Raw genomic sequence first — 22,404 nt, 5'->3', positions numbered from 1 at the left:
GGGCATCCTTTTATACCTGCCCATTTGCCTTAATCTCGAAAACACCTCAAACAGGAAAAGCCCTCAAACAAGGAAGGGGTGCTTTGTGATTCGGGGAGAGATCGTACTTTCTCTGCAAAGAAAGCCCAGCTTATCTAGTGCTTGTACCCAGTCAGTTCAACAAAGCTCTGGAGACACGTGAACTCTCTCACTGACCCTGCATTCTAAAAAAGCGACATGTTTTTATCAAGTGCAACAGATTTCTATATTGATAATTTTTCATGAAACTCTTGTGTCTTTGTTATTAATTGATTTTTGCTGTTGAACGCACACAATGCAGCCAGATAAAGGACCATGTCTGAGGCTCTTGATAAGAAGCAAGCAACTTGTGTGACAAATCTTACTGAACCGCAAATCAGCTACCAGTGAAAGTCCATTGACTTTAGAAAATGAACCACAGTGAAATACAGACTATATTGTGCTAATAGATGGAGAACCTCAGTTAAGCCAGTGATTGATTGCTTCTAGAATATTTTTAAAGAAAAGCGTACATGTAAGTGCATCTTTTGTTAGAAAACCGCACATTTGCCACAGTCATCACAAGGAGATTTTGAGATGGGTGAGGATTATTTGGTTGCTCATCATTTAAAAGAAATTAGCATGGAAGCTAAGTGCATCACTTTAAATGAAGTTATATTGCTAAATTCCTGCATACAGTCATGTGGATCAGCAGGTTTCTGTTTCTGCCACAGATCAGAAGAGGTGAGGAACCCAATGTACATCACTAATGTGGTTTGGACCCAGTGTGTGTGAATTAAGATGGGCCATAATCAATGAAAATGCAGCAGGCTTTTTAAGCATAGAAACCAGCATATAAAAAAAGAAATCAACATCTGAATTATTTAAACAAAAATACCAGAGATTAAGTTTATTTTATTTTTATTAAATAAACTGGTGGTTGTATTGCCTTGCTGCACACAGAAATTAAGCAACATTTTGCAGGTCATCAAAGGTGTGTGATTTCAGAAACATGAAGGTTCTTTCAATTTCAGTGCAGCTTTAAAATCCCATCCTTTTTCATTAAAGGCCTAATCTAATCTAGTTCCCATGAAGCAGGTTCTCTGGATTTGCACGCCAGTCTGTTTCTTCATATTCCTTTAGATTTTTAGTGCTCCTTGTCTAGGTGATTTCATTGTATCTCCATGTTTTGCAGTGCTTTCCCAAGTTGAAAAGCCTTGAAAACAACTGTAATTCAGTAAATTAGATTTATGTTAAGCATTCCAGAACCTGGTTCTAAATAGGAATTCAAATATTCATTCCAGACTTTCAGAATTTCACTAGACATCTGTCCTGTGTATTGCTGCTTTAAAACAAAGAAAGTCTGAAGCAAAATAAGAAGGAATCCCTGAAGTGTTCTAAGAAGCAGTTGTTAATGTGATGGAAAATAACAAGGTCAGGTTATCAACCAGCACTTAATGTTCCATTAAAAGATCCTTGGCCTATATACTTTTCCATAACATTACTTGCTCAAGATGTAGGGTTATCTCCCTGTGGGTGCATGAAAACTGTAGTTGCCACCCTCTGGTCAACAAAGAAATTTGTGCAAAGAGAGGCAGGTCATCATCAAGCCTAGATAAAAGTTAATTTATTTAAGAATGGGCCACAGGGGTGTTTCCCACAGTAGAGACAGTAAAATAATTTAAGGCGATATAAACAAATGGAACTCTATTTTGCCTTCAGCCAAAAGTTATCCAGAAACTACAATAACATATTATTCCAATATATACCAAGGTTTGAAGATAATTTAAATACAAATTGATACTTGAATTGGGTTACACTGCTGAAATTTGTTTTTTCCTTTTTTCTGTTTTTTTTTAGCATGGAATTAAACTCTGCTTGGTCCTGTGCTTACTGTATGTATCACAATGACATTAAAAAAATAGGAATGTGCCCTTTATGGCACTTTAATAAAGTTATATGGATGTTACAACAAATTTCAGGTCAAGAATTTATTTTCAAACATCCTTACAATTGTGATGATAGTAATTTTTAAACATTTTTAATCTGATTCCATCAATAAATAAAATAGCAGTCTTAGCAATTTCATAGTAGATACAGATTTATTTTATATAACAGGTTTTTCTCTTCCTCTTTCCCAGCAATGCTGCAACCTGACTCCTTGTACAGATTCAACAGGATGGATTTATCACACTCCAGAGGGTCTTTATGCTGTCTGACATGTGCTGAGCTCCAGCAGTCCAACGATTTTACTTGCCAACTGGATACTTCTGCTGCCTGACTGACCTCAGCTCAGGCCTACTAAGAATTTGGACTTGATCAGGTATCCAAAGCTCCTACTGTTTAACTGCTCATTATCATTTACCACATACAAAATGCCATTAGCAAAAAAAAATTACAGCATCTGTTGTGGAGTGTAAGACATTTACAGATTTGTTTGGTTAAAAAGAAATCCCATTGGAATAAACCAATCGTTTATGTTTCGAAGGGGCTGTTTCATTGGCTGTGCTGCTGAGAAGTAGTACTAAAGAAGGTAAAGAAATGACTTGAAGAGTAAGAAAATTTTCTCCCTATATATCTCACATGGAATAACAATTACTTAAAGCACTGCTCTGTGATATGAACCTCTTAGTGTCTGAGTAATTCCAGTACATGCTAGAATCAACATTCAGAAGATGCTTTTCTGTCTTAATCTGCTTCACCCAGACAGTTCTGGTATCACTGCTTAAATGGGGAGCAGCTTAAAACATTAACAAAAACTGCAAATGTACATCAAGCACATCAAAAGTAAGATGAATCAGTGAACTAAATGAAAAGACATCAGTGCAGACTGAGGTTTTCCCAGAAGCCTCTAGTGTAGTGTCACTATCTGAACGTTTGAGTGGAAAGAGGCGCGTTTGCGTTGTGTTTGCAGGGCTCTTTTGTTTTTCATCATAATGCACAGAAATATATCTCCTCCCCAGCGACCCCCTTCCTTCCCTTCCTCTCTTTCCTTCCTTGTTTTCTCCTTGTCGTTAAAAGTCTATGTCTTTGAAGTTGTCAGTACACCGGTATCTGTTGTCAATAAACCTGGTGCAGACCAAATGAGGCAGACAGGGACACGTGTGGTGTTGCCTTTTTCCAGAGAAAGGAACCTGTATGAGAACAGACAAAACAAAGTCAGCGCAAAGACAAAGCAGGATACAGCGCCACCTTGTGGGTACAAGTTGTAACTATAGATCTTAACTAGGATTATATAAAAGTGAGACATTCCCCTGATCCTTAGGGGCCTTTTCCTTGCAGGTTTTATAGGTTAAGCTAAACTGTGCCACAGAAACTTAATAAATAGTTAAATTAATCCATTACAAAATGCAGAGAATAATTATGACTGCAGAATACTTTCCAGGACCCTGGGCAGGCATCCCTGTTATCATACAAAGATTGGCTCCAGACAACAATACCAAGGTTAAGTCAGATAACAGCAGAAAATGTGTGCAAATTAGCAGAGGACTGATTTTGAAGGTGCTTAGAGAAATTAGTCTTCATGTTTCACTGTGAGTTTAAGAAAGAAATGTAAAATAGTTTATTTTTTTAATCCATCCCCTTTGAAAAAGAAGTCACCTGTTTGTCCTGGATACGTTTTGAACCTGAAAATGTTAGGAGATTTTTGGCCTGACGTTTAAAGTACCAGACAGCGAAGTCCTGTTTTAAGACTCCCCAAGAGTGCTTTTGTACAGTTCTGCCACTCCAATCGTAAAAAAACAGAGATTAGGCAAGGACGTTCTAATCCCATCCCTATGAACAGACTTCTGTTGTGTGGATTCTCTGGGGAAATCCACTACCATTTCCTAGCATGGCATTTTCCTTCAGAGCTACACTAATCCTCAGCAATAGATCCGCCAGCGAAGTGATGTATTATTCAGGGGATCGTGCGTCGCTTGGGGTGAGATCAATATCTAGTTATCAGCAGCTTTTCTGAAATCTCTCCGGAGATCAGTGCTGATACTACCTTTTCTTTTTACAGAGATGACTGGACCGGAGGGAAATTTTTCACTTTCTGAAGGCTAATACCCACAAAGGGAAAAGCAAATGAATTCTTCCTTCTGAGCTCCCCTTTCTCTGTCGTCCCAGATAATTTACCTCCCCAAGCCCTCTCATCCAGCTCTGTCTGGAAAGATGTCCTTTCTGTTTTCTTTACTGCTGCAGCTGCAGCAGCATCTGGACCGACACAGAAAGTCCTCTAAGTATACTGTCCTCTCTCACCTGCAGCCCCTGCTTTACAGGAACCCAGCCAGGCTTGATAACCTCTTTATAGTGATTTAGTGGGTGCTTCTATGCAACTATATCCATCACAAATAATTGGGCCCTCCCCCACTTTCTGGGACACCATTCTAAATTATAGCCCTCACTGCCTATTAAGATAACGAGAAAATTTATGGCTCAAATTCATACATTTTCTGAACAATTCCCTCAGTGGGCCACACAATATGGAGGCGTCAGAAGGGATTCAGACTGGGCGTGTGCCGAATGATTATCTCTGTATGCAGAAAGATCTGTACTTAGCAGGATTAGAGCACACTGAATAGTTCTTTTTAGAAAAGGGTAAAAGAAGAAAAGGGTTATATTACTGATTTCTACAAACTAATCTTAAATGCCAAGGCTGTGTGGTGGTTGACATTGCTGTGACACAGCTCTTCGGTCTAGATTGGAGCATCATCTGTGTGGAGATTGCATGTTTTCCCTGAGCTTCACTGTACAGTTTTGAGTGCTCCCGCTTCCTCCCATCTTCATTATTTGGTACCACAAAATTGTCCCTCTATGAAATGGACAGGCATCCATCTAGCATGTAGTCCTGACTTATGCCCCATGCTTGTAGGATAGGCTCCAGGATACCATGGCTCTCATCAGGAATAAGCAGCTTTCTGATACACAGGTTGATAGCTCCTACATGTCATGTATCCATTTATACATGGGTGACATAAATAAGGGTTTAAAACCTTTGCCTCCCCCCCCTCCCCCTTTCAAAAACATGCTGGAAAATATGTACTATGCATAATTGCACCAAGGAAGACTTTATTTGGGATATTGTGTCATGAATTTAAAAACTACACCACTGCACTGGAATTGATCCTAAGCTGTCCTCCATAGACAAATAGAAAGAGTTTTATTTTTGAAAAGAGGAAGATTTGGGGACTTAATTCAAATATTCAACAACCTTAAAGGTATTGACCAAATAAATCTTCAGATTCAACAGTGAAACACAAAATAGGCATTACAAGGATGAAACTAAAATGAAACACAATTAAAATTCAGAACAGCGATTGTGATAGTTTGGAGCAAGATTCCCAGTCTCCTCAAATTTTAACGTTAATTGTTAAGGTCCATACCCAGAGCCCAGGGTCTCATACTTTTACCATAAAGGTCCTGTAGAGCTCGTTTCCATCTTACAAGAGGTTTTGGCCCTTTAGTAACATGGTGCTTACGTTTCCTTTAGTGGACCCCATCTCTATTTCACATTGCATTTCCCTACAATGCTACGAGATAACAAGTTTGAGAGATTTCACTTCCGGCTTTATTACTTTAACCAATTGATAATGTTCGTCCAGAATATTACAACTGACCTCCCTTCTAATCTCTGAGAAGACACCACTAGAAATTCAAATTCAAGTAAGGAGCTGCGTCGGCATGTGTGGGCTGCAAAAGAACAAGTAAAGGTTTATTCCATACTGAAGAGAAGAAACACACGTTTCAGCTGTGGAGTCTTCTTTTCAGTTGTGTTTTCGTCGGGTATCGCAGTGCTCGTGTCTTTTGTTGCAGTGCACTCAGGATTACTGCCCTCTGTCATCTGACTCGCACACCTGAAGAAGGCACCACAGCCAAAATGCTGTGTCTCTTTTCTTTTCTTGACAGCATGGAATAGACCTTTACTTGTTCCTTGAAGATACCACTAGATGGTTTCTCCCTGTAGAGCTCGGTCAACCCGTTTTTGCCTGAAGCTACACCCACCATAAAGATGAGTGCAAGCTGTTGGTACTGTGCGTCTCCCCCAGGCACTTGTTGAGAGCAAGTTCATGACGTTCCTAGAGCACGATGAGGGCAGGTCTTAGGCCTTCTTGATGGCATACCTTGTGACTGAAGGGGTGGCACTCGTCACCTTCCCTCCCGCGTGGCGTGCACATCCGCAGGCCTCGGAGCCAGAGGCTGACCGCACAGCAGGTCCCCAACCCGCACTGCACATCCCTCTCACAGGCCTGGGCGTGCGGCACGGGAAAGAAGAACAGTGTTACAACAAGGCCGCTGTTTCAAACCAGTGCATGAGGAGAGATTCTTCTGACTCCTCACGCCACCAAACCCAATACGGTCCTTGAGACAGCATTTCTCCTTCCAGGGATCTTTAAAGGGGCAGCCCTTGTTCATTGTAGGCAGTTACTGCCCTCCCAGACGCAGTGGGTGGGGGAGAAGAGGATTCCTGAAGTTGAACCTGGGTCTCTTCAGCTCTCTGAATTGTCCTCACAGGGACAGAGGAGGAACGTGACACCAGACATTTGTCATAACAGCTCTTGCAAAGAGCTAGAGAATAGAGGTTCTGAAGCGCATTTCTGCAGCATGCAGAGCAGGGATCTGGTAAAGATTTTTTGGAGGGGGCAAGGGGCATTGCTGGCAGTACATCCCCATCATCTATTGTCTCCTTTCCAGGGAGAAGGGTAAGAAGACACTCAGAACACCTTTCTAATCTGAAGTCAAATCTGTAGGTATACTGTAGAAATACGCTACAATACTGTTTCCAAGTGACAATAAGATCTTGAGGTATATTTCTTCTTAAAGCAACTTAATGTTCAATCAATTGCATTCTCTTTCCTCTCTAGGAGCTTTGCACTCACTATTCAAAAAGAGGGACCACACGTTGCTGGTACCACAGCTGAAGATATCAGCCTACTTCTCAGTTCAATCCAAAATAACTACACAATAACCAAGAAACAAGACATCTAAACTTTTAAGTTCAGCGGAGCAGCTTGATGATTGCTCTCTAGTCTATGTTTCCAGCTTCCTTTCTGTCAATAACAACACCAGTCTAATGGGTTTCTCTCCCCTCTGAAAAAAGTAAACAGTTTTAATACTTTACTGACTAAATCAAGATTAAAAAGATGAAACATTCTGCCTCAGCCACACTGCACTAAGATTAAAAAAATTGCTGAAATCTGTTTCCAAAGTATGAGTTAGTTCTAGACCTTTCGAATAAACCTGTATTATTTGTTATTACTATGAAATAATTACATCTTATTTGAATCAAATGAAAGCCTAATTGAAATTTTTACTTTTCTGCAGCTTCCTAGAAAAATATATACTGTAGGTCGACAGACCTGGTTAATTACATAAGATACTCCATGATTAAAAAATACATGAATTTACATCTAATTGTGGCAACCTTTACAGACAATATGCCATAGAGAAATAATTGAGTTAAAATGATAGATAAATGCCATTTTCATCCAGCTACAAATAAAGACCAAAGCTGACAGAATGGGTATGATTTATAGATGAGTGTATAGATATGTCCAGACAAAGGTACTTCAGTTTTGCTTATTTGTTGCAGTTGGAGATTTGTCTTTGTGTTGATAGCAAGTTCATTATGTTTCCATTGTTGCACAAGTTTAGTGCTGTCTGTTGCTGGATTACTGATAGCAGAATTACAATGGACTTGCAATGGTATGACACTGACATTATGAAACAATACAGACTCGTGGACTGTAGCTAAACACCGTAAAAGCAATAATTAATGTTGTTCCAAAAAAGATGAAAATGTTTTTTGTTGTCAATAATTCATTTGCATAATACCGAAGATGGACTTGGTGGATCTGACACAGCTCCGCTTAAATTCCTCCTTAACATTTTCACCCACTTTCAAGTTCTTCATTGCAGTTTAAATGAATTTTTACCATTGTGTTATGCTTACTTCAAGAGTAAAGTAGATTTAAAAAATAATTTGCAGTGCACAGTGCACATAACAAGTAATGGTTTTAACACATTTTTCTTTCAAAATTAGAAATAAGTCTCATCAGGGTTTCATATGCTAAAGACATTACTCCAGCCTCATTCCCCAATGTGCTCTTCTTTAGGACATTAAAAAGTCTCACAGATGAGTACTGAATTAGACACAGAGGAGAAACATAATTCCCCAGAAGGCGCAGCTGAGAGCTGCGCTCGTGGCCAAACTGCTGTTCTCTCTGCTGCTCTCTGTTAAACTCTATTGCTCCGTTTGAGCAATTTTTGCTAAAAACAAAAATTACCTAAGATCTAATAGCATGTTATTTTACTGTATTTATAGGTACATCTAAGTGAGCAGAATACTTTAACTCTGCATATTTTTACAAGCCATAAATTCATGCAGAAAATAGTCTGGGTTTTAATTGTATCCCAGCAGCTCCTTCTCCAAGTGCTTGGAGACCTGGGCTCATGCTGAAGGCAAGAGTCAGACAAATGCCTTGTTAAATGTATAGAGAGACTTACCCCTGTGATCACTGCACATCGGGAGCAGGTCAGTAACACCAGGAGGGCAGAAAGGAGCAGCACTGTTCTCATCATAGCAGGAGCAAGAAAGGGTGATGGGTCTTCTAGGGTCTCTCAGATGGGACGTTCAAGTTTGATGTGCTGGAGTGGACAGCTCACCGGTTTTCTCTCACTCTCTCTGCCTCTGTCTCTCTCGCTCTCTTATTCTGCGTCTCTGTGTTCCTGTGAATTCTGAAAGCAGGGTGCCAAGCTGTCTCTTTATTGAATGCCCCCCCCCCAAACTCCCCCCCGTACCCACTACCACTACAAACACAACCCACAACCCACTCACAGCCCCACCCCCCTTACCTCCCTCCCCTAATCTTAAAAGTCTTCACTCATTGGGTGTCCTGTGTTGCTTTTTATCTGAAGAGCTAAATAGACACTGACTCAAATGTAATGCTATTCCACTTACTGTCAGATCGCTTGTGCAGCAGGTCAATACAGGATTTGACTTATTACTCTGACAGGAGGACTAAGGACTCCCTGTATTGTCATTGCTAACTTTAACAACAGGAACAGAGCTGTTATTGAATGAAATTGTGTACGTTCTACCTGAGGAAGATGATATGCTCATCGAGTGTTTCTTCATCTTAAAGAACAGAGCATCTAGCATCTAAACTTCCAAAAATACCATCTGCGCAGAATTAAGCTGTACTGTATGTCAAAAACATAAAACATTAGTTATTTCACTAAATAATGTAGAAACTTGTTAATATAGAGAAAGCAGCTGAATTGGGACCCATTTGTTTTGATTAAATCTCAGTGACAGACAAATCTCTTATCTCCATCAAAGTAATTTAAAATAAGAGATAATGCATTAAATGCCATTTCAACTCTAAGATCTATTTAAAATGAAAGGGTATAGGATAATTACCCTAGCAAACACAACAGGCTGTTTAGACGTGAGGGGAGATTCAAAGTACTTTTCTATCACTTTCATCGGTGTGGTGGAGGAATTGTAAATAGAGACTGAGGGAAATAGGTACACAGGTCCTTACTAATATTGTTTGGTTTTGAGATTTGAGAAAAATGTATATGCATAGCAGCACAGCATTATCAAAAAGGTAGATTTTGAAAGAGTGGGGCGCTCTTCATTAGGCCTCTGATATATTCAGTGCTGTCAGTTGTGGTGATGGATCTGCAGAATTAGGGCACGCGGTGTCTTTTCAGACTCACGGCTCCTTAACTGCCAGACATCCATCAGCACTGTTCTGTCGGGTTTATCGCCCCTGCATGTTTTATGGAGGGGTGGCTTCCTATTTCATTAGCTTATTCAGCGCAGCAGAGGAGCACAGAGACAGCAGGAAGTGGCCCAGGTGTTTAATGTGCAATCAGTCCGGACACACGGGGGGTATTCACAGTATGGCCAGAGACTGTACAAAAGCAAATGATTCTAAATCGGGGCTGCTCAACTTGCAGGAATTCCAATTTATTTCAGTGAAACTCTCTGAATCAACCCATCACATTGATCCCACTGACAGGCAATTGAATGATAAATTGTAATAATTATGGAGTGGGTTACTGTAGTTCTGGAACATGTGCCCAGCCCTTCCACGTTGTGACTTGGAGCTTTGTCAAGTCTGTTTTATCTCACATCTAAGGGGGTTTATTTTAACAAAGCAGGGCTTCGTTAGGGCTGTACTGATATCTACTCATTCCTACCCAATCAATAGCACAGTGCCTGGGCCCTGCCTTGAGCAGAACAGCAACGTTCACTATACAGAGGAGATTAGGATTCAGACCAAGGATGGCAGCACACTACCATATGGTGAACCTGCCTGTATTTTGCCAATACTGTTCAAGGAACAGGTGTGCCATTTTCCGGAAACGTGGGTATCTCTCAAACTTGGGTGTTTCCAAAAACTTGCCATGCCTATCACACACCTTTTCTCATAAGAACGTTGATTGAGGGGTATTTATTGGGCTTTCATGTCACTGTCATGGTGGTCAGACCTTCTGCCCAGTGCTCTGGGTTAGATCCCACCCATGGGTGCCCATGCGTGTGAGGTGTGAGGTCTGCATGTTCCCCCTGCACATGTTTCCACAGGTCTTTTGTCTCGTTACCCTGTTGTCAGCAGAGAAGCTGGAAGGACTCTTTCCCACAGGACCCCACAGATGTGGCTGGGATCCACAGGTGCCATGTCTAAAGTATATCCTGTTCCATGACTACATCATATTCTTCTCGCTGTCAAGAAGTGCTTCTTGTTAAGGATGCCCAGTTCATACAGAGCAAATTAAACTGATGTGTAATCTAGTCTATATTTTGATGTTGCTTTAAATAGTAAAACGTTCAAAGTAAAACTGCATAAGAACAACTCTGCTGTTAGTCTGTGATTAAACATCTGGAGCCCTCATTAAAAACTCCTGTCAAAATATGCTGTATTGCAAATCTAAATTTCCCTTACAGTGAAGTGAGCCTTTCTAAATAATCACTTTTAACAAGAATCCCCTCTCAACCTCCACAGCCAGTATATATAGAAACGCAAAATTAAAGTTGTCTTTATCTGATGTAATTAAGAGATATCCAAATCTGTACTGCAGGACAACAAACAGGTCAGTGCAAGTTTTTATTTTACTGGGGAGCCAATAAATAACTAGTAGACGACACTCAAAATGAACATATTGCTCCTTGTGGGGTTGTTCTGGGGGAGGGGCTCACTTAGTTTTGCTTCGAGGGTAGGACTCATCCGAGCCAAGCCTGTTTTTTCAAATATATTCAAAACTGGAAACCGAGGATGCATGGATAGAAGTTAGATGTGCTTGCTCTCCTACAACGCCCCTCCACCACCCCCATAACAGATCTTCAGTCTAATGAGGACATTTTACTAATTACTGAGAACTTTAATCTTGGCGCGGAAATCTTTTCATCATGTCTCCACAATGTTAAAAAGTACAGATATGTCCTAGATATATGAACCTGAAATAATCATAACATCTTGGAGAAAGGCTTTATTTAATTCAGGAAAAAGAGCTGCAGTCTTTAAGAAGAGCAGTCACTGTTTGGGCTGGTTTGGTCGATTGCCTTCAACAGACACTCGTCAGCATGTATCAATATTATCTGAAGGCTGTTCTTGTCCTGCTATAGTGGGGACATTTATCACAGTCCCTTCGTTGTGCATTTTCTGTTCCCATTTCTCTCCCACAGCTAAATAGTGTAATTTGTTAGTGGTGTAGTTACCTCATTAGCAGTGCAATGGACAGATAGCTGGCAAAAGATTTATGTGGACTCTGATTTCTTTATTTTTTTCTAAAAAGAAAGCCTGGATAGTCAAACAGACTTCCAGCTCCTTTGGGGGTTTTTGAAAAACCCCTTCGATTAGTCAAGCTCTTTAATTAGTTGATTAGGCTACTGTAAATTAATTTAAATGTAAACAGATTTTCAATAATGTAGTGAAAAAGAAGAATTGCAATGTTTTCCTTTAAAATACACACTGGCAGTTTGGTGTGATCTCCAAGTGTGTGTGCTAATATGCATAAAGACTTAAGTCCTCATTCCTGGTGCATAGTTGTGAAATGAAGACCTTTCTCTATTGCACAGAGCAGGAGATGGTGAGGGTGAATTGCTGTTAAAAGAAGCATTAGAACTCCACAGAGGTGTGAAGGGGGAAAACATCCTTCATTCCCTTATACAGTACATGTACTCAATTATGCAACTGGAAAACAAAAAACTAAACTCCCAAATCAACATTACATACAATATCCATATCCATATCACCCATCACTGAGTTTCAGTTCCCATCTGCAGTCAGATGCTGAGTGAGACATTGTGTCACTGGCTGAATTAAGGGCGGATTTTAGGCAGAGCAGATTGTAAAAGCCCAGAGCTGAGCTGAGCAGCACATCGGGGTTAACACCACTGCTTCTTCCAGGGCAATGGGATTATTAATGACTAAGTAGGCAGGACTTTAATTTAATGTGTTCTCTGAAAAGACAGCAGCTCCTATAGCGCAGTGTTCCCAGTCACCATACTGGGGCATGGGTTTGGAAATTCTTGTCCAGATGAAATAGCACCACCTGCTGGTTCACAGCACCACCTACAGCAGCAACTGGGCTTTCCTCCTCTCCTGTGCTAGTACTGGCCAGGCTGAGCCTTGTGTAACTTTTGAGATTTCATGAGATCAGACAGGAAGGTGGTAACTCTACTGTTGAAATGAATGGACAGCAGCACTGCAGTGCTGGCAGTCTTGATTATATCACTGTGGAAGATTTTGTTCCAAATTATCTTTCATCATACATCTAACCTTCGTCAGTGACATTAGAGAGTCAATATCATTCATGTTGGCATGATGTACTCACTCAAGCAAACTGTGCAAGCCATTACAGTGGCAAAAAAATAAGTGTAAGCTATTTAATATTTGTTCTGCTTCAGATATAGCCTGACATTTTAGACCGCTTTATGGTCCCACAGCATTCTCAGAAAAAGAAATGCACGCACAAATTTCAGATGAGCTGGAAAAGCACAAATAAATACTCTCCGTGATTAAACTCGGATGGATTTCTTTGACGCATTTCAACATGAGACCCCCGCGTCAGTGACATTTGCTTAACGGCGGGCAGTATAGGGTCTTTCTGTTACCCACACAGAAGGCTCTGCCAGTGCCCTCTGGTAAATGAGCTACGCTTCGGCTCCCGCATGCTTAATTAACAACTAATTAACAAAGTAACTTATACCATTGCTAAATCAAACACTATATATTACATGGTGTGAAATTAAAGTTGACTTAGTGCTAGCGTGCATCCCACTGGACATGTAACTATTAATTATATTTATGTGCAGGGACCAGTAGGTTTAACAAAGGCATACGCAAGCTCTGTTCCTTTGACTCGTGTGACTTTCTCGTTGCTCGGTTTAACATTTTTTGTTTTTCAAATCCACGCTCTTTACTTAAAAAAAGTATGCTCTCTGATTTTGCTTTCCAATCTGCTTGCCTGAAGCCTCATTTAAGACAGAGTTTTCAGATCATTTGCCCCTGCGAATGTGTTTGCTATGACGACTGCTCACAGCAGTGTAGTATAGAGAAAAGGCAAAAGAAACAGTGTGCATTTTTGTGATTATTTTTTTAAACCCAGGTTGTCACCGTCTCAAGATTTCATATGCAGTTATTCAGATGCAGTCACATTACTGCCCCTTATCATCAATGCATCATGGCTCTCCATTTGAACTAGGCACTTAACTGAAGAATATACAGCATTTGTCATACTTTATTTTCCTATTAGCATGTTGACTGAGGAATATGCTGATATTAAAAGCCATCAATCCATAGGCTATAAACATTGGAAATGATCCAGTTTCTTTAGAGCAGGGATCTCCAACCCTGGTCCCAGAGAGACCCACTCCAGTTAGTCACATGTATAAGTCACATGTTTTTAAACATCAGCAATACCTGAAAGCTATTGATTAACCTGTTACACTTAATGAGGTTCATAATGAAAGCTTTGGGAGAATGACCAATTCTCTTCAATTCACATACTTACCAAGGTACAAATGTGAGACTTCATCTTTTCTTTCCCAACATTGTCTGCTCAAACACATTTCAGCTAGCCCAGTGTCACTGAAAATACAGCCCCTCTTTTGTCTGACTTCCTTGTCCACACAGCCAGGATAGCGTCTCTCCAGCCAGATGGGTTCATTCGAAATGAGCCTTCATTTCACCAATTACAGCACTACTTGTGCAGAGTTTTGTCTGTATGTCCTGAAATAGCGTATATTATCAACAAATGCACTGTATTGTCATTTCAATCCTGTGATTCCTGTGAAGGAGGAAGGCCATCTTAATGAGGTGTGCAAAAAGCTGCACTACTACTACATTTTTCATGTGGGACATAAAGACACATTGAGTTCCTAACACCTATTTCTGTCCTTGGCAACATGTTGTGTCTCATTCCAAGAGAGAGTGAACTTGACCAGCACTTCTTGTATGATCCTGCACCAGGTGGTTTTGGATCTTCCAGGTTTTCATGTGCCATGTGGTGTCCATCTCAGGGCAAATATTGATATCTGGTCAAGTTTTCTTCTCAGCACGTGGCCAAGCCAAATAATTGACGTGCCCTGATCTCTTGAAATAGCTATAGTAGTATAATGTTTTTTGTGTGCGTGCTTATCCCAAACTACTTCCTGTTACCTGCCACCACAACAAACAGTACTGGGTGAAATAAATCTGTTTCCTTTGTAATTTTTAACTTAATGAAAGTCAAACATTCTACCGAGCTTGAATGTTAAGGGATATGGTCTTGCTCTGCTGAAATTCCACAAGACAATCTGAAAAGGTTGAGCAGTACTGATGTGAACACTATACAGTTTTCAATAACAGGTGTGCCTCAGTGCTTCAGTTAGATATTCCCCCATATCACAGACAAAGCAGTTTTAAGGAGTGTAATGCATTTCAGAGTACTGGCCTTAGCAGAATGATAAAGATCAGCTATTTTTGTCCACTCTGCTTATCTTTTCTTGGTACTTAATTTAGAAAACACTTCAGGCTGCTGGGCGAGTTCTTCCCCCTGCTGTTGTGTCACGCCTGGATGAATTGCGTCAGCAGACCTTTTGATTGAAGAGCCACGTTAAGCTGGAGAGAGAGGTTGGGGTAGGGGGTGGGGGTGGGGGGGTTGTTAGTCAGCAAAGTATTACGTGGCTGCATGAGGATGAATTTTAGAAACGCTCAGGCTCCGTAATTATATTTCACTTTCATGCTGCTTCAGCAAAAGCAAGACGTTTAGTTTTCATCTCTGAGCACGTACTGTATAGAGCAGATCGCGCCAGATTTGTAATGTCAGGGTCTGACCAGGAGGTTTACGAAGATGTGTCTCGGGAAGAGCTGCAGCCTGTAGAGAATGACACAGTGCTCTCTCAGCAAAGACTACATACAGGAAAATAGCCTTGGTAATTCAAAAATGCTGCATAGGCTGCGGTTTGCAGTTGAATTATTTGAATAACGTGCCTTCCTGGGGGGCCGGCATGATGGTATAGTGGTTAGCATCACTGTCTCACAGTGCTGGAGCCCTGGGTCCAATTCCTGGGGTGCTATCTGTGTGGAGTTTGTATGTTGTCCCTGTGTTTGCATAGGTTTCCTCCCACAGTCCAAAGACATACTGGTGAGCTAGACTTAACTTGCAAGAGTCTACCAGGAGTGGGTCTTGGACCCATGTGGACATGTGGCTTCTGGGAAAACTGGGCCTGGTGGGAGTGTGAGAGTGTGTGTCTAAGCTGCGATGGACTGGCACCCCATCCAGGGTGTATCCTACCTTGCGACGGTTGTTTTCCAGGATGGGCTCCAGTTCCCTGTCACTCTGTATTGGATAAAGCAGTTTGAAAATGGATAGATGCCATGTTAGGTTAATGCAAAGTTTTCCTCTATTTTCTGTCATTAAAAAAACTGAAGAATTTCTTCATTTCCCTGCTCAGAATTTCATTTCATTTCTCAACTTTGAGCAACAATCTGGAAAAGACTAAATCAGTTAAATCTGAATACATTCTTAAAAAATATTTTATTTAGACTTTTATACGATTACTCAAGTCCACCTTAGGAAATACGGTGTTAAATTTCAAATGTCATTTTATCTATTATTAGTATCATCTTTTGTATTCTGTGTACTTACTTTTTTGGTAAATTCTTTTGTTGCTTTTTAAAAGTAAATGATGCAGTACTGTAGATGAAATGACAGCTCTGCCTCTCGAAAAACCAATGACCAAAAACCATATACAATAGAATTGATCATCTTTCTCAGTTTTTGTGGTGAAAATCCAAACATATTGTAACAGCAACACTCTGTCTATTCAATCCTGCTTCTCTGGAAGTTAAAAAGATGTTGTAAATTATAGCATTTCAGATAAAAAAGAAAACAAATCTGAAGATGGGTGCTGAAAAAATGAATCAGGTGTAAAAGTCCTAAACTAAATACATTTTGTGGAAGTCCTTTTATTACAGCCTTATTTTCTGTGTGAGGGAATAATGTCCAGGGGGAAATTGTGCAATATATTTACAGGCGCCAACATCCGAGAGAGATTTGCATCTCTTTCTCACTGCAGAAACCTGTTCTCAATCATAAATCTGTCTCTCCAATAATATATTAACAAATAAATTTTGCCACCACCTCTGGCTAATACAAAAAAAATGATGGCTTTCTATTTCACACCCTTCACATTTAATTCTAATGTTTAAACAACTTTATTTTTCCTGTCTTTTTGCAGAACACTACTAGTTTCAAGGCAGGGTGTTCAGGTTTGCTATATTGTGTCAAGACTACCCGAGTACTGCCTACAAATGAGCTTGCGTGTATTTTGTGTTGAAGCAGAAAAAAACAGGAAAAATGGACTATAGATTCAGTTTGGAGAATAAGAGAGTAAATCAAACTTCTCGCCACATGCTCTATCTAATATCCATCCATTCTCAAAAAAACAGGGTGGTGGCAATCTGGAGATTTACAGGCTGGGATAATTCTGTTTTTTACCTGTCACTGTGTGCTATGTGTTTACCCTCTATGACAGACTGGCTCCAGGGGGATTACTTAACTTTTGGCTCTTCCAATCTGCTCCATTCCAGAATTTCAATACAACCCGGTTCTCCATTTCTTATACAGTACTTGATAAGCAACAGGCTCATATAGCAAGTAATGGAATGGACTGAGCTATGGCCCTCGACTTATAACTGCAAGGTTGTGGATGAGATACTGCTGTTGTATTGTAGAGAAAGGTAGTTCACCGGAATTGTTCCAGTAATATTACTCAGCTAATGGGTGCAAGTGTCTGTTGTGTGGTATAAAAGGGTCAGTGAAATAAACTATTAAACGTATAATAAACAGATGCTGTAACTTATTGCAGGGATGCAAAGAGCTGCAAGACTGTGGAAATTTATAGGAGAACAACCAGTGTCCTATTGTGGAGCTACAAAGTAGTTGCTGTCCTACTATTAATGGGATAAACTTCAAAATCCTGTCTCTATCTTTGCTGTCATTAAAGCCTTTTGAGATTGGACTAAACTGAAATTTGAACTTTGTAATTGAAATGGACAATTACATTTTTTTCATTTTGTGCTTAGGTAGCGCACCTAAAGGACACACATTGGTTTCATATTTTCTGTAAATAAAACTATATTTGTCACGCTAAAGAAAGGAATCTCCATCACATAATTGACATGGTGCAATATCTTTTACATCCCAGATACAAAGATATTCATGCCAGGAAATAACCTGGTCCACTTTTCGTGAATTCTCAAAGATTGGCCCTTTAGTTTGCAAGTTTGCAACACTCCCTAAGGCTGCCAGCCAAGCACACAAACAGGACCACACACCTCCATGCATGAAACATTAAAAAATGTAATGCAGACCCACATTTAAGAGTGATAACTAGCCCTGATAATCATCTCAACAGCCCAAATACCATTCCCAGTAAATGCATTAGGATTACTGGTTCATTATTTCTTTGAATGGAGTCATACATCCTTCTGATAACACTCCCAAGATCTAGTATGTGTCTCTGGATCAGATATGCAGCTTAGCTCTTACTAGCAATCTCTTTTTATTTATATGATTCTGTAGAATAATGTCTGGGGTTAAAAAAACACAGACCAATCTTCCATCTTCGTTAAGAGGTAAATAAGTTAGTTCCCTGCTGGCAGTGTGACGCAGGCTAAAAAGCAGATTGGTTTGTGGGGAAATAAAGAATAAGTTGCCTGCTTGAAGGGTGCTAACTTTTCAAAATGTATTTACAATATACTGTACAGTGCAGCTCCTGATAAATGTTTACTGCAGTATGACAAGGGAACAGCAGAGTGATGGTGGTTAAGCCCAGTGTTATCACGGCAAAGCACAGAGAGCTGGTAAATCATGATACAAACTACAGGGGCCAAAGCAGATAGAATACAGCCATTGCAAAACCTTGGGAATAAATTAAACATCCCTGGAAATGTACTATAGCCATTGCTCAGAAATCACACATTAATGTGTGAAATAGCTTTTTTATAATGTTCAGTAAGTTAAAGTTTAGATATATTTAAAAAATGGTTTTCAAAAACGTTTCAGCATCCTTCTCTTTAATTTCATCTTCCCAAGACATTGAAAGCAATTTTAATCATCACTCTTATTAATTTTCCCTGAAACCTGTATTAAACAAATTTGTGCCTTATAGATTTTAATGGTGCACTCTGGGAAAACAATTTTACTGCCTCTAGGTACCAACTGTACTGTATGTAAGAGCAGAGCACTATATTTTACAATTATACATGCTAAAAAATTCTCATTTTGGCTTACATATAAAAGCTGAATATTTTTAATATTTTGTATACAGTGTTAGTTCTGTGTTTTTCTGGGATGTTTAAGATTGCTTCAAACTAGGTGACTGTAATGTCCAGAAATAATCCTCTATTTCTCTGGAGATTTCTGTATATAATAAAGCAAAGAATATTATATCCATGCACTATGTATTATTGAAAAGCTAAATGCTTTTAATGCCGATTTCTTGTAGTACAATATACAGTATAAGTTATTGACATTGTGCTAACTACAATATTGAACTAGTTTAATGGCTGCTAAATGAAAAATAACAACGTTTAGTATTGTAATTTGTTATTTATTTCAAATACAATCCTAACATATATACGAACTACATCGAAGAAGGTTTTTAAACTGTGTGATTTACTGTCTTCCAGAAGAGACACAAAGGGTATCTGCTCAGGTTAGATTTAAAAAGGCTGCTAAAATAATGACAATGTTACACTAGATTGCAGTTTATTAAAGCTATACATCAGAAAGAGCAGGGAAGAAAACATATACTTTGCAATAAATAATACCAGAGCTCAAGATAAATCAGAGCCATAAACCAGTATATAATGGGTTGCAAATGTGGTCGTTGGCCTCTGGACACTTGATCTCCTGCATCTGAGAAGTGGCGCTTCTGATGAATACAAATCAACAGCAGCAGCTGCGTCTAGGGTGACCTTACTGTACTTCCTCAAGAGAAACAAATACCTACCACAAAATCACCAAAACCAAAAAATGAAATACATAGAAATAAATCATTAAAACGAAACATTAAAGAACATTAAAAAACACGTGGCAATGTTTGTCTTTTTAACTCCGGAGTTACTATGGGCCTGATCTGGTCTCCCTAAAGTTCCCCTTATTTCAATCAGTGAAGGGGGGCAGCTGGGGCAGAATGGCTGCTCTGCGTCACCCTGGTGGGGGCTGTACTTCAGAAGTGGATGAAGTGGGTCCCCTCACATGTACTGTTTATGAAGTCCTTTAGGGTAGAAGAAACTCTATACAAATGCAATTATTATTATCTCAAAGTTTTATAATAAGAAGAAGAGTAAATGAATTTACCTCCATTAGTGGTTTTAGGAATAAATTAATAATTCATACACTATTCATAACTCAAATAATGAAAACCTGTCCTCAGTATTTTCAACAAAAAAGAGGATATTTTGAACTACTCTAGTTTTAATCTGACTGTATTTGTAAGTGTTATGACATGAAGACTGCTTTATTCTTTACATGAAACAGCACTAATCTCTCCCTTCAGAGATTCAGAAGATGCATCGTAAATAGCCGTAACAACCTGCTTAACACTATGAACCAGGAGAAAATTCTGGAGCCTCTGATGATAGATGGCTCAGTCCTGTCTCTCAACTAATTGCAGACTAAGTAGAATGAGCAGATGTTCCATTAGTTAATTAATAACAATGTCTTAAAGAAAGGTCACTGGTTGGTAGAGAGACAACAATGAAAATTAAGATCTTACCCCCTGGATTTGTAACTAGGAACCTTCACTCACCTCAGCTATGATCCTGGATGGAAAACCTGTGGTTTGAATGCCATAATGTATCTGTTTTTCTGATCACCTCATGCTGCAAAGAATACTTGGTGTCAGTTTGAGCTGCATTAGAATGATATGGTAGTTAGCCTCACTAGTTTTGGGTTTTGGGTTTTTCTACAGTACTTGACTAACCTCAATACTCATCTTTTTAAAAAGAAGTGCTTAATGCAATTTGGTTTTGTGGAGGAGCCAGAGGCTATCCTGGCAAGCAATGGGCACAAACAAGGGCACACCCTGGACGGAACACCAGTCCATCGCAGGGCACAGACAGACACAGACAGACACAGACATGCACACACTCACACCACGGCCAGCTTACCCACAAGCCAGTTAACCCACTAGTAGGCCTTTGAAATGTGAGAGGAAACCAGAGCACCCTGTGGATGTGAGGAAGTCATTTGTAAGAAAATGTTTGCAATCTTTAAACATTTGACACAAGATTCAGAAAACAGACATGGATACAAACATTAAACTCTAAACACTTGTCATAAATTCTTGAATGAAAATAATTTGCATTATTTCTTCCAACATGGCATAGACAAGAAACGTTATGGGTAGATAAGGTAAAACAAACCATCCTGCCACCAAGAGCTGTGTGAAGCTGAAACAGCCCAGCTAAACCTGTCGGACTGCAATAAAAAGACTTTCCAGTATCAACACAAAAGAACCCGAGTCACCATCTCTGGATATATGGTGCATCTGTTGGTGACCTATTGTACAGCATAGATTCGCGATAAGGAGTTTCATCCATTTGAAACCATGACACAAGGCAGTTTCAGACAGCACTCCCACCAATGCTTAAAATAGAGCTGCTCTTTTCAAAAGACTGAACTCACAAGAGATGAGAATCTGTAAAGAAGATCGCGTGGCAATGCTGTTATCGGTGGTCTTGCAGTGAACTGCTGACCTGAGGAAGGGCCAAGCAGATGGTGGTACGTCTGAATAAAGTGGGTCTGCATTAGTTATAACAGGGGAATCCTGGTACAGCACTGAAGAAATCCATATTTATGAAAATCAGAAAGCAGAGCTTAGTAAAACTCCTCAACTATTACGTGCACAAGTGTGGTTGGTACAGGATGAATTCAGGTTTTTAAATCTCTGTTCCTAGCTTAAAAATAAAATCAGAAGTTAACTGTTCCTCCCCCCCATAACATCCTTTATACTGCATCTTTAATTGGCTTAGGACACATTCAGAAAGAGTTCAACAAAGTGCAAAAAAGTTTGTGTTAAAAAGAAAACTGGAGAGAGAAACAAGAATTTAGAAGAAATTTGAAATAATCACTGAGACATCTTTGTGATCAACTCATTTTTCTTTGTCGTTTGGAAAAAAAGTCTGCTTCAACTCCATAGCAGAAATGCTAAATACTACTGTTTTAATTACATTTACAAATCGAACAGGATGGAGATCTTTCATTTTCTACACATCTGTTGTTTCAAAAAGTCCATGTTATTGCCTGAACCCACAGATTAACAAGGGACTCTAAAGACGAAAATCACAACAAAGACAGCTTTTTGCGAAATCAGTAAGGGCCTGTAGACTGGCTTGAGAAATTTGTCCTGGAGAAAGTCAATTGTTGACAGCTCCTGGTGTTTCCAAGCACTGCCATGTAAGATCTTTGAAAGGCAAATTCCATTATTAAATATTGCACAACCTCCCATCCCTCCAAAACACCCTGAATTGCTACAGTTGATCAAGGGCAGATCACCTTCCCCTTTCATCACCTTCATATGCCAAACCTAATTCTCAGGTGGTTTTCAAATAACAGTCTCACTTCCTTCCAGGCTCTATTCTTTCCCTGGCTCAAGCTCTGCTAAATCTCGAGCTGGTAGAGGTCAATGGTCATTGGATGCCACTCCTCTTCTGTGTTTTTAAACAGAACCTGACCAATTGTCATCCTTCAAATAGTCAGCTGACTGAGGATGGCAAGTTACCCCTACTGCCTTCTGGGGAATGTAGTTCAGGCAAGAATCTCCCTCTCAAAATGTGTAGTCAGGAATAGACTGACTGTCTCCAAGGGCGGACAGTTCTAGTAGTCCTGAATCTTAATCATGTAGGGATGGATGGGTTAGCT

At 39.8% G+C, this 22,404-nt stretch overlaps 1 protein-coding gene across 1 annotated transcript; it reads right to left on the bottom strand.

The window, feature by feature from the left end:
* Nucleotides 1–1,562: 1,562 nt before the first annotated feature.
* Nucleotides 1,563–8,701, bottom strand: prok1 (prokineticin 1). Its single transcript, XM_006628443.3, has 3 exons — nucleotides 8,485–8,701; nucleotides 6,102–6,227; nucleotides 1,563–3,131 (listed from the first exon to the last, which is right to left on the bottom strand). Exons 1-3 carry the CDS (start codon nucleotides 8,557–8,559, stop codon nucleotides 3,012–3,014), a joined length of 321 nt encoding a protein of 106 aa, XP_006628506.2. The 5' UTR covers nucleotides 8,560–8,701; the 3' UTR covers nucleotides 1,563–3,011.
* Nucleotides 8,702–22,404: the final 13,703 nt, after the last annotated feature.

Source organism: Lepisosteus oculatus, chromosome 5, assembly GCF_040954835.1.
Source record: "Lepisosteus oculatus isolate fLepOcu1 chromosome 5, fLepOcu1.hap2, whole genome shotgun sequence".
Taxonomy (NCBI): domain Eukaryota; kingdom Metazoa; phylum Chordata; class Actinopteri; order Semionotiformes; family Lepisosteidae; genus Lepisosteus; species Lepisosteus oculatus.
This window is presented reverse-complemented; position numbering and strand designations above follow the sequence as displayed.